The sequence below is a fragment of the Pteropus alecto genome, unplaced genomic scaffold (assembly GCF_000325575.1).
Source record: "Pteropus alecto unplaced genomic scaffold, ASM32557v1 scaffold7, whole genome shotgun sequence".
NCBI lineage: Eukaryota > Metazoa > Chordata > Mammalia > Chiroptera > Pteropodidae > Pteropus > Pteropus alecto.
This window is the reverse complement of record NW_006494614.1, coordinates 23,956,964-23,970,175: the sequence shown is the minus strand read 5'-3', so window position 1 is coordinate 23,970,175 and position 13,212 is coordinate 23,956,964. Positions and strand designations below refer to the sequence as shown.

The window sequence follows — 13,212 nt, the reverse complement described above, 5'->3', positions numbered from 1 at the left end:
GGGAAAGATTCTTTTGTTGAAGAATGGGAAGAGATGAAGATTTAAGCTTTGAGTATATTACCTTTAATATGCCTGAAGACATGCAATTGAACAATTCAAGTAGACAAGATTGGAGTTCAGAAGAAAAGTTCTCGTACTTATGCTACCCATACTAAATATTAGCGTGAAATAGGTGTCTCACTAGATTGTAATCTCTTTCTAGGTAAGAACTTTTTTTTGTTTTGAATTTTGGATCTTCCACAGTATTTTACACAAGGCAGAGAATGGTCAAGGTGAAGAATAAAAGGAAATTGGCATATATTGTGCCCTACTGTGCATAGGGAATAAACTAACTGTCTTTGGCTTAATCATCATGAAGGGCTATTGATTTTTACAGATAGTCAAACTGAAAAGCAATTAAATGACTTGCTAAAGATTACAAAGTAATTGGGAAACTCAGGCTATTTGTCTCCAGGGCTCAAAGATATTGAGGACTCACATTAAACCCTGATGCCTCCTTGAGGCTTTGGTAAACCTCATTCATTTAAAAAACGAGATATTATGTCAAACCTACTACATGTTAGGATTCTATTATACATAATAAATAGGGAAAATGCTTTTCCTTTGGAGCTTGTAGTTTAGTGTGGGAGGCAGATAATAAACAAGTCTCCATAAACTAGACAATATTTTTCTGTGAACAGGGCCATAAAGAAAATAAATAGGATGATATGGGAGGGAGTTGAATTTCTTTAGATGGAGCAGTTAAGACAGACCAAACTAAGAAAAAAATAATTTAGCAGAGACTCAAGGCTAACAAAAGAAAAGAATGTTCTAGTTAGAGAGGAAAGACTCTGTTACCGGGGGAAAAAAAAAAGACCTGTGCAAATTCATCAGGGTCAGCAAACAAGTCATGTATAATGTGACTGCAGAGACAATACTAGTCACATAAATAATTATTCTCATGATTAAATACCATATTTTCTTGATGATCATTCATTTATGAATTGTCTATGGCTGCTTTCATATCCAACTAGCAGTTAGGTAGTTTCAGCAGAGGCCTGATGACCCACAAAGATGTATTTACTTTTTTGACCCATAATTTTGCCAACTTCAGCAATAGAGCATGGCCTGAACCTAATTTTAGAGTATGATTTTCATAGTTTTTGACCAATGGCCCGTAATTTATAGCACCTGTGACTCCTTATAAAGCCACTCTATCATTATTAAAAAACATCTCTCCCGAGTTAGTTTACTATTATACTTTTCTCTTCTCTCTATCTCTCTTCATTTATTTTTGGTATCTTTCCGTGTTTATTTTTCTTTGCCCTCTAAAAGTGATCCTTTCTTAAGCTACATTTCTCAGCTTTTTTCTGTCATCTCCTTGTCTGTATAGCTCACCCTCTCATTTCTTTCAGGTGTCTGTACAGATGTCAGCTTACCAATTCCGCTCATCATTCTTTTTCATATCATTTATCATTACTGACATTCTATCAAATTGTGTTTATTTATTCCTTGTCTGTCTTTCCCCAGATTCCATGCCAGTCCCATGAAGGCAGGGGCTTTAACTGTTTTGTTCACTGATATACTTGCCCAAAACTGTGCCGGGCATGTAATAGGTACTCAATATCTGTTGAATGAATGAATCTGTTTTATTCTCTCTTTAGGAGAACTTATCTATGTCTACATGAACAACTATTATTAGAAGGCATCTAATTTACATCTCTAAGTTCTAAACTTGATCATGCTCCAGATCACCAGATCTCTTAGCCTACAATATCATTTTCAGCCTTTTCTCCTACTTCTCTAACAAAATCTTTCTGCCCTATTAGAATGTAATTATTTTTCTAGGATATTATTCTCTTATTTCATGTCTTTGTTCGTGTCATTTCTTCTACCCAGTTAGTACAATTCTGACATTTCTGGAACATTGCAGGCCTTGTCCAGGCCCTAAGTCTGTACAGGCAGTTTCCTCTTCCCTTAGCTTCTACTCAACTGTCAAAACTTAATTGAGATTATACCTCTTCAGAAAGACCTTCCTTGGCCAACTAACCATGTTCCATCTTATCAGTTATTTCGTTCATGCCACCTATCATATTTAGAGTCATCTGAATTCTTTGTTCACTTATCAATGTTACATATTCCCCACTAGATTGTGAACTCTTTAAGGGCAAAGACTTTGTATCTCTTACTTACTTCCTAAATCTTCAGTGGTAGGACAGTGCCTGGAACACTCTCAGAGCTCAACAGAAGTTTACTGGATGAATAAATTTCCAGAATTAACTCTTCAGTCTACAGTGATCTCTTTTCTCTTGTCAAGTGACTTTCCATGGCTATTACTCTTCTGGGAATGGATGATTCACTATCTAGAGAAGCCATTTAATTATCAACTTCAGTTGTTCACTGCCTGCATTGATGCCTAACTTCTAATAGATTCCTGACGTTTTTCTCTAAGAAGTTATAAATACCCTTAAATCTCAAAAAAACTATATCACACACACACACACACACACACACACACACACACACACACACACACAGAGGTGCAATGCACATATATGAAAAGAGAAAGTAGTGTTGCACATACAAAAGCTCTCATTTAAATTTTGTTTTAATTTCTTAATTACAGCTGACATACAATATTATATTAGTTTCAGGTGTACAACATAGTGATTAGATATTCTTATAAGTTATAAAGTGATCACCTCGATAAGTTTAATACTCATCTGACACCATACATAGTTATTACAATGTTATTGACTGTATTCCCTACGCTGTACTTGACATCTCTTTGACTATTTTTATAAGTGGAAATTTTTACATCTTTAAACCTTCCCCCTTTCCACGCATCCCTCTCAAACCTCCCTCCTATCTGGCAACCATCAAAATGTTCTCTGTATCTTTGTTTTGTTTTTTGTTTATTTCATTTTTTTTGATTCCACACATAAGTGAAATCATATGGTATTTGTCTTTCTCCATCTAATTTATTTTACTTAGTATAATACCCTCTAGGTCCATCCATGCTGTTGCAAATGGCAAGATTTTATTCTTTTTTATGAGTGAGCAATATTACATTGTATGTATGTACCACATCTTCTTTATCTTTTCTTCTCTTGATAAATACTTAGGTTGCTTCCACACCTTGGCATTATTTTTATGTTTGGTTAATTATTACTTAGTGTTCCTTTCTCTGTTGGTCAGAAAGAGTATGCAATAAGTAACAGAAAAAGTGTAGTAACTAAAATGCTGTTAGAATGTATTTCTCTTTAAAGTGTAATATTTAAAAATAGCTTCTCCGATGTATGTCTAGGTAAACTTTTTCTGTGTAGGGCCAGATAGTAAGTATTTTAGGATTTGTAAACCATACATATGGTCTGTTCAGCTCTACCATTGTTATATGAAAGCAGCCCTAGGCAACATATAAATGAATGATGTGTGTGTTTCGATAAAACTTTATTTGTAGGTACTGAGATTTGGATTCGATTTAATTTACACATACCAAAATACAATATTCTTTATTTTTTTAACCATTTAAAAATGTGAAAATCATTTTTAGCTTGTAGACCATGCAAAAATAACTGATAGGATAGATTTGGCCTGTGGGTTGTAGTTTGCCGCTCCCTGTTTTGAGACAGTTCAGCCTGAACAAGTGTCATGTGTGTGGAGTGGATATACCATGTGTGTCAGCATGATTACATGTTAGGAAAATAAGAGTGACCTGAGAAGAAGCTGAAGGAGTCCCCAGTAGACAGCACTAAAGTCTGACGAAAAGATCATGAGCAGAAATAAGAACCATGCCCAGCTTCATAGAAGCTCCCAGGTTTTGAAATGGTTGGACAGAATTTAAAGCTGATGACTCACAAGTAATTTATAAGTTTTTTTTTTTTATTATTATTTTGGTCCTGGAAAGGAATATGTATAATGGTTAATTATTTAAAGTTTCTATCTATCTATCTATCATGTCATTAAAAACTAACAAGTCAAAAAAAGTGTCCTTGACATGCCACATACTTTCCTTACTACCTATCTAATTTGTCTACCTTGAAAAATCAGAGGATCCTGTTTTTTCTCTTTAAAACAATCTATAAACTACTAATGGGAAGAACATTTATCATCTAATTCTCTGTGTGCCTCTCCTGGGACTTGGGGATCCTACACTGAGTAATGGTGATGGTAGAGGGAGCCCTCAGAGCACCAGAGTCCTTGCAGATGCCCCACTTAGGGCTTTGCTTCCTTGAAAGTAATGGCTACTTGCTGCTCTCTAGCAAGCCAGTTCTTTCTTTTTAGTCCTCAAAATTCTAATCCCAACCTTTTGGGAAAGGAGACAGAGTAAATCGGGTGAAGAAGAGAGCAGTTGGAAATCTGTCTGTTCGAATTTCTGAATGTTTCCTATAAACTAAGGGTTTCCAATCCCTGAGCCATGGACCGGTTCCCATCAGTGGCCTGTTAGGAATCAGACCTCACAATGGGAGCTGAGCGGCGGGTGAGCAAGCAAGTGAAGCTTCATCTGTATTTGCAGCTGCTCCCCAGTGCTAGCATCACTGCCTCAGCTGTACCTCAGATCATCAGGCATTAGATTTTCATAGGAGCACTGGTTCCTGATGTCAGAAAGGTTGGGGACCACTGCAGTATAAACCGCCATTGTAGAATCCTAAAATGTAATTTTTATAGTAATGGTTAAGCATAAAGATTATGCTGGCCATGTTAAAGGATGGATAGATGATAGATAGATGGATAGATAGAGAGATAGACAAACAGACAGAACCCCTTTTGATAATACCATGCTTTAGTGGTTTCTAGTTTTGATCTCCTGTTAGACAAGCAATATAGTTTTTATTTCCTCTACTTGAACCATTATGTATGTCTTTAATGCAAAAACATTACAGTAAGGCAAAATAAATTTGCTGTAAATTTGTTAAGTAAAATCAAACTACACCATACAGTGTAAAAATCATATACTTCTGAGTAGGCAAAATGAGATTTGGATCACAGTGTTACCACTTGAGTCCATGTCCTCATTTGTAAAGTAATGGTACAGATAATAACAATGAGAATAATGATAATAACAATACCTCTTAGGGTTGTCTTAAATATCAAATCAGATATCATGGGTAAAGTACTTGGTCAAGTGCTTTGCTAAGAACTAGCACAGAGGAGGCATTTAATAAATAAGTGTTCAATAAATGTCAGCTGTCCTTCCCTTCCCTCCCAAATGCCCTCAGTATTTTACAAGGCAATCAACATCACTATATAAATATAAAAATCATGGCTTTTAAGCTTCTAAATGCCAGGGATTACACTACATGTAGACCCTGCTCAGTCCTTGTGTGCTTGCTATGGGTACAAAAACAAAATTAGTAGTTGCTTTCTAGCACACTGATGCAGCGCACCATGCCCTCCCTTCCATATTTTTCTTACAGGACTTCAAATCTGTGCAGGTGACCATCTGGTAAGATTGAGTGATGTTTTTCACAAGCAATTCTATTTTGTTGACTGGCCAATTTTCTAATATTGATGAGTCAAGACTCAATATGTAAGTTGTTTCCTCTGAATCAACATGAAAAATGAGACAAACTTTAAATGTATCAGAAATATAAATATAGTACTCCCCCCATCATCAACAGGGGATATATTGAGACCCCTAGTGGATGCCTGAAACCACAAGATAGTACTGAACCCTAGATATATTATGTTTTTTTATACATACATACCTATGATAAAGTTTAATTTATAAATTAGGCACTTAAGAGATTAACAATAGCTAATAGTAAAACAGAACAATTATAACAATATCTTATAATAGAAGTTAAGTGAATGTGGTCGCTCTCTCAAAATATCTTATTGTACTGTACTCTACTTTTCACTTAAAGAAAGCATTTTATGGCTTCTCTTTGGCATATTTGAATTGCCAGCTTCACTGCTCTTTCACTTTTGGGCCAATATTAAGTAAAATAAGTGTTACTTGAATACAAGCACTGCAATACTGTGTTGATTTTATAACTGAGACAGTTACTAAGTGACTAACGGTCAGTTAAGGTACACAGCTTGGATATGCTGGACAAAGGGATGATCCCAGGCTGGATGAAGCAGAATAGCATGAGATTTCATCACAATACTAAGAATGGCATGCAATTTAAAACATAAATTGTTTGTTTTTGGAATTTTCCACTTAATATTTTTGGACCACAATTGGCTGTGGGCAACTGAAACTGCAAAAAATGAAACCTGGGCTAAGGAGCGGGGCGACTAGTGTATAAGGCAATAATGAAAATAATAGTTGTTGGTGTGTCCCTTAAACTTCTGTATCCCCTACACATTTGTTTATGATTATGAGGTGCCCTTGCCTGGGAGTTTCATTTACAGAATGTGAGTCACTCTGTTAAGCACTTAAATCACTGCCTGAAAATGATGCTTTTGAAGTTCTGTGGCCTTGACTGGAATGGAAATACTAAATTTGTCATTCATGATACAGTCATTTCCTTTCTCAGTTGAGACAATAGAATTTTAACCTGGCTGACTTTATGTAACCAGATAACCAGAAAAGGCAGCCCATTTTCTTTGGCACAATCTACAAGAGACAGAGACAGAGACAGAGAGAAGAGAAGGGAGGAGGAAGGAGGGAGAGAGAAAAGAGAGAGAAAGAATGAGTAGAAAGAAACCCGTATTCAACACCCTAGGTAGTACATTTAAGTACTAAAGAATGAATTCTATTTAAGCGCGCTTCCTGCCTTTGGTTATCTGAATACATTCAACATGAATTTTTAATATGTCATCTCATTTCTAAGGTCACTGAAGGACAACCAAAAAAGAATGTTTGATGAAAAAGCCAAAAATGTAATCATAATATGGAGTACACTGTGAGGTAGTTCCCTTGGACTTGATTGTGGGGAAACATACTCTAACAGAGGTAGCCAGCACTTACATAGGACCATCCCTGCTGCAGGCACAGTTCTAGGCACCCTACTCTCACCTCTTGACAAATAGTAACTTACCTTATTTTATCCTCTAACATCCTGATGAGGTAGATAATATTATCATTCCCATGTTACAGAAGAGGAAATTGAGGCACAGAGAGGTTAGATTGTTTGCCCAATGTCACACTAGTTATAAGATGAACATAGAATTTATCTTCTAAAATGAGACTTTTAAGAGTGATAGGGGATGCTAGTCATAATTATACAAAGCAGCAGAGATAAATTGACACTGCTCCCTTCCCTTAAAAAAATAACTGGGACATTATAGTTACTCTAATATATCAGGGATTTGAATCCAGGACCAAGTCAAGAACTCATACTTAAGCCACTCTGGTGAGTTGTCATTTTCCTTTATAGGCCCTCAATTGCCCATTTTGCTCATTCCCATAGTATTCATCTATACACTCTTGCTCTCTAGTCTTTTCCTTCCATATACCTTCCATTTTGTCCGTGATGCAATTGATGTACAAATTAACTCCAACTCATATGTTCACTAGTCACATTATAAAGATGAATAGGACAGAATCCCCATTCTTCAGGACCTAATAAGGGCAAAGGAATAAAACCTCATCATATTCCTGAGGAATAAGGTTAGAAGCACCACTTTGCTTTGATGAAAAAAAGGAAGTCTCAGGGATTCCAATAAGAAAGAAATAAAGAAAAAATGACAAAAACCCAGCTCATATGCTTTTAGACTCATCTGCAAAGCTTCCTTATTCTTTTTGAAAAGCAAATATCTATACTGAAGCCAAATCCTTTGAGAGCATGGCCCATAACAGACAGGATGCTCTCAAAGGAATTTTGTACTGTATATCCAAATTCAAAATGAAAGTATTAAAATTGCAAAATGAAAATGCAGCTGCTTTTGCTCCAAGGTTTATCAGTGATGAGTCACCTATTTTTATTGCATCAGAAATCAAACCTAGTGTTGTAATGAAAACACGATACAGTGAATTTAGGGTAATTCTTGGTGCATTTAAGATGTGCCTATTTGTTCAGGGACACCGTGTCCTTTGAGGATTCTTCCAGGTACTTTAATCTTCTGTAAGAAAGGCATTTTCTCAGTATTTGGAGAAAGATGCTCTATATCTAAATACTCATAATGACTGGTTTTAATGCAGCAGTTATTACAGAACAACAGTATGGAAATTTGCATTTATGCTTTGCATTTATGTCTTTTTGTCAGCATTGGACACATATATACTCTTCACATAGTTTAAGGCATTAATTTTTAATCTTACTTACCTCTTTAGTATTTACTTAACATATGAGCTTCCCAGTTCCTAAAAACTGTAACTGCATCTAAATATTACCTAAGACTTTTGGATAGTTAAACTCGGTGAAGAAAGGAAAAATTGTACGTTGGTTTGGTTCAAGGGTCTGGTACAAGGACTGAAAGAAGAAGAAAATAAAAGTCATCTTTAAATTATTTTTGCTCTGTGGAAGTGGGTTTTTTGGGTAATCAATGGAAGGTCATGAAGAACCATAATTTCATCTTAGACATATTCCTAAGTATGTTTAAGATAAAGATGTATAATTTTAAATACTTCATATTTTAAGGCATGTGTATATTGATAATTTGAAGGCTAGTATTTGAATCTTATCAGTCTATGAAGTCATATCCCCTTTTATAATGTATTTATTTAAAACATCATCTTTAAAACTATATTCCTACTAAAATTATAAATGTTTGGTTTTATGCTCAAGACTATGCATTTTAAAAGACTTTTGCACAAATAATATAATGACCCTAATTGATTTTTATGTCCCTTTAATCTAGACTGTTCAAAAGTACAATCTAATTTATATAGTCAGAATTTAACAGCTAATGTGCCTATAATTGAAGAAAGAATGCATTTTATAAAGTGAGATATGCACATATATAAATATATCATTTTTATATATTAAAGAATATATTATTAGACTAGCATTTATTCACGATAAAGTGTTATATATTTGGTAGATAATGTTTTCTCTATTTGTTATTTCTTGTATTTATTTGGATTTTTGTTTTGTTTCGTTTTCTATCCAACATATACAAACAGAGACATTATTAGACCTCAAGACCCAACAATTTATCTTTTATTTTCCTTTATAGTAAAAAACAGTCATGTGACAGTCAAAAAAAAACCTTTGTTTCTTTTCATGAGTTTTTTAGAGCAGAGAGGTGAAATAAATTTTATTTAACATGGAGACAACCAAAATCAGAGTCAAGGAATTTGGAAGCAGATGAACGTAAGAAACAATATGCCACCAATGTGCTGACCTGGTGATCTACATGCGTTGGTGGATTTGGACCCATTAGGACACATAAACTGGGTCGTTTATGGACAATAAAGACTATATTGTTTGAAAAAATAAAGAAACCAAAATAATTACAGCTGTTACCCAAAAACAACATTTAATATCTGTAACTAATTTATATTTTACCAAGCATCCATTTTCTTTCAACATTTAGTTACAAAATCTCTTTTTAGGCTTATTATATCAAATTACAGGCCAAATGAAATTCCATCTTATGCTGATAATGGATGTGTATAATAGCCTGAAAGAGCTTTAACAAAGTACAATAATACATAACCAATTTAATTTGGAACTAAGCCAGTGGTGCGGTAATATATTTATACAACTAATATTATTAAATTCTTAATTTTCATCTTCTCTTGATTTAAATTACAAGTTTCTTTAGAATGAAATCCACTTATAAAGAGCCTAATGGTTTCTCACTTTAGCTTTTCTAACTGTGATAGCTTTTAGAGTTTCCCCATCATCTTTCCATTTAAATTCTGCATGGGCAGCTGAAACTTTAATGTAGAACAAGTATGGATCTATGTAAAAGTTATAAAATTTGCATTTCTAAATTGAAAATACATATAATCAGTAAATGCTTAAGCATTTATCATCTTGATTTTATTATATGTCAAATATATATATTCGTGTATATATCTATATAAAATATGCAATGAAAACATTGAATATATATAATAAATATATATTCAGGCATTATCAAGTATATTATCCATTGTTTTCTTAAATATATTAAAATGCTTATTTCAAGTAAAACACAATTCTTTATTCACATATATACGTTTACTTAAATTGTGGGGTTACATTTTAAGAATTATTTGTTATTATTAATCTACTTGTTGAATATTTCTGCATGTTATATTAGCTCTATGGCTATAGCATTAGTGGTGCTTTATTATTTGAGTACTGACTATTCTGTCTCCCAGAGCAATATGGCATTATTTTCCACATCTTCATGGTATTCCATCTAATCCATAAAAACTTTGTTCCTAAGACTATATGTAAATGTAGAAAATATGTTCAAAGACAAAGTTCAAATTTAAATACAATTTTAGTTTAGTCTATGAATCAAGTGTGTTAATTGGAATATTTAACAAAAAAATACAGTATGGGCTTAAACAATTGAAATGGAAGCCAACTTTGAACAACTAGTATGGTAGTACCTGCTGGTCCTCTCAGAATATCCACCACACCATTGACCATCATTGTATGACTCCTGCTTAAAGCAACAAAAACCTAGGGTGATTAAGTAAAAGAATCAGCAACAACTTTGATGAATAGTGTCTAATAAGAAGAAATGTCTGTTTTGTAACTTTGATAAATATAATTTTGACTCAAAATGTTCTTCTGAATGTGAAGCAAGGTTTAATTTGATCAACTTTGATTACACTGGAAGATTTGAGTTGACATTATTACTTCTTTTTTATAGTTGCTAGCATTCAGAAGCTTCCTGCAGCCTCTGTTCTAACAGACATCAACTTCCCAATGAAAGGACGGAAGGGAATGGTTGACTGGGCAAGAAACTCAGAAGATAGGGTAGTTATTCCAAAAAGCATTTTTACTCCTGTGTCATCAAAAGGTAAATATGTAAGATAATTTGGGCTTTGAACAACACATTCTGACAAAATCATTTAATAAAACACTAGGCATAAATCTTGATATATTAAACAATTTAAAAACAGTCTGCATTCATTATTCTAATTTGTAAATATAGAAACACACTTGGTTTTTAAATCTCTGAATTCACTGGAGGAAAGACTCTATAAAATTAAAAAGAAATACAAATGCAAATTATAGGCCTGAGCTTGACATGATTAAGTTTCAGTATTGATGGTTTTATTTATCTCAGTGTAAAGCACACTGCCTTACATTTTAACTTTAGGTATTGAAACGTGTTGCATTTTCCATTCAAAGTTATTTTTATTTCTTCCTCACATTTGCTTCAGTTTGAAGATATTACTTTGATATATGAAAACAAATTTAAAAAAATAAGTTATAAGAACATTTTCCTTAGCCTCTAAAATTAATGTCTATTTTCAACACTGACACTGTGGTTTTATTTTTACCTTGGAGACTTTGACCTTATGACAGTGCTCAAAAAGGAATTGGCTCTCTTTCCCCATATCATTGGGAATTTAAACTCATAAGCTGCAAACAAAGCAGCTCCATATCTTAGTCTGGTGATGTACAATTACTTTCTGACGCAAAACCACTGAAATAACATCTTTTAGAACTGCAATTCATGTGTGAGGTGTAGGGGCTAACCTGCCCCATTCATGGTTAGGAAGGCTTCTTTTCTACCCAACTTTGTATCAGCAAGTTTTGGAATCCCATTGTAGTTAGCAGATTAAAGTTTCATAAGACATAGTGTTTTCTCACCATTTCACTAATATTTTTTTAATTTTATTCTTTCTAGAATTAGATGAATCATCAGTATTTGTTCTTGGAGCAGTCCTGTATAAAAACTTAGATCTAATTTTGCCTACTCTGAGGTAAGCTACAAAGTAATAAGCTGTTGTAATCTTTGTAAATTATCCCAAATATGTGATTATGGCTCATTCTATGAAAATAGTCAAACAAGCTCTGGTAATACAAAGGGCTTTTTCTTAAATAAAATACAAAATACCAAATTAATGAACAGCTTATTCTCATATTATGCATTTCAAAACAACTAAAGAAGAGAATTTTGGTCTGTGATTATAGCCCTGCAATTCTTTTGTAACTAATCATGACTTGCCTTAAAATGAGGGGGAAAAAAGAGAAAAGAAAAAGAAAAGCCTTATGTCTCTATAATAGAATGGGTTGTTTTACAATTAATCTGTCTTCTCTAGCTGTACTTAATGGCGCTGTTCATTAATGTTACATGAAACTGAAGAACTATCATGATGACTGGGAATAAGAATACTTGTTTTTTTCTTCATTTGCACAAGTTCTCAATTTGCTTCTAAATAAATATTCAATTACAGTTACATTAAGAAAAATGCTGTTGTTCAATTAGAGGACTATTTTTGGAAGAAATTTATTGATTTCTCTCCTTGCAGTCATTCAAAGAAATAATTACAAGTAGTAATTCTACCAACATTCATTTATTTTCTCTACTGTCCTAACTACTTTACCTGATCTCACAGAAAACATCATTCACGTGACCTGTTTCATCAGGCATCATTTTTGGAGGCCTGAGAAAGAGTTATATTTTTGTTAAACAAAGCCACATTTGCAGTAAGCTCTTACATCCTCATGAATAAAGCTTCATGTTTTTAGGGAGGAGAGGCTGTGAATGATGTGTACAGTTAGACCAAGGGCATAACAAATGGTCTAATAAATAAAACCCATCAGAGTTCAGTCCAGCAGAAAAAGACCTCCCAAGGGAGCAACTGAGATTTTGCAGCAGCTGTGACTAGTCACAATTCTTTGGAGAAAATCTTTCTATGTGCAGCGAATTATTAATACAGTTGGTGAGTCATCGAGAGTCCCTCTTGAATGCAGATTCTCCTTCACCTACAGAGACAATTGTGGGAAGTTTAGCTTTGTCTAACTTCTTTCTCTGAATGGAATTTGGATATGTTTGTATTTGTTTTTGTTCTACTAATAACAAATTTTCAAAACTAATAAGTTTACTCTCAACTTTTCCACTGGTTTATTAAAATGCATTTAAAGTTACACTGACTCTGTTTCTGATGTTCATTTGAGAAGAAATGTGCTAAAGTTAAAAGTATACCTAAATACTCAAAGTTAGACACTTATTTCTACAGGGAATTTATTTGTGTAAAGCTCATCTTTTAAGAATTCTATACTATACACTACTTAAAATTAGATGACTTGGGTTTTAATTTCAACTTGTCCAGTCACTCTGCAATCATCTGCCTTCAGTTCAACATTAAAATAAAAGCAAGTTCATGTGCAATATTTATCCTATTTGCTGCTGAGGGATATAATGAATGCAAATAAATTATTC

General features: G+C 33.7%; 1 protein-coding gene across 2 annotated transcripts in view; it reads left to right on the top strand.

The window, feature by feature from the left end:
• The window catches only part of ADGRB3 (adhesion G protein-coupled receptor B3), a 659,277-nt gene that overhangs the window by 348,521 nt on the left and 297,544 nt on the right, over positions 1 to 13,212 (top strand). For both annotated transcript variants that reach the window (XM_006926408.1, XM_006926409.2), the window contains 2 exons: positions 10,687 to 10,836; positions 11,674 to 11,749. In XM_006926408.1, the coding sequence (XP_006926470.1) occupies positions 10,687 to 10,836; positions 11,674 to 11,749 (226 nt within the window). The remainder of the gene's footprint in view (positions 1 to 10,686; positions 10,837 to 11,673; positions 11,750 to 13,212) is intronic.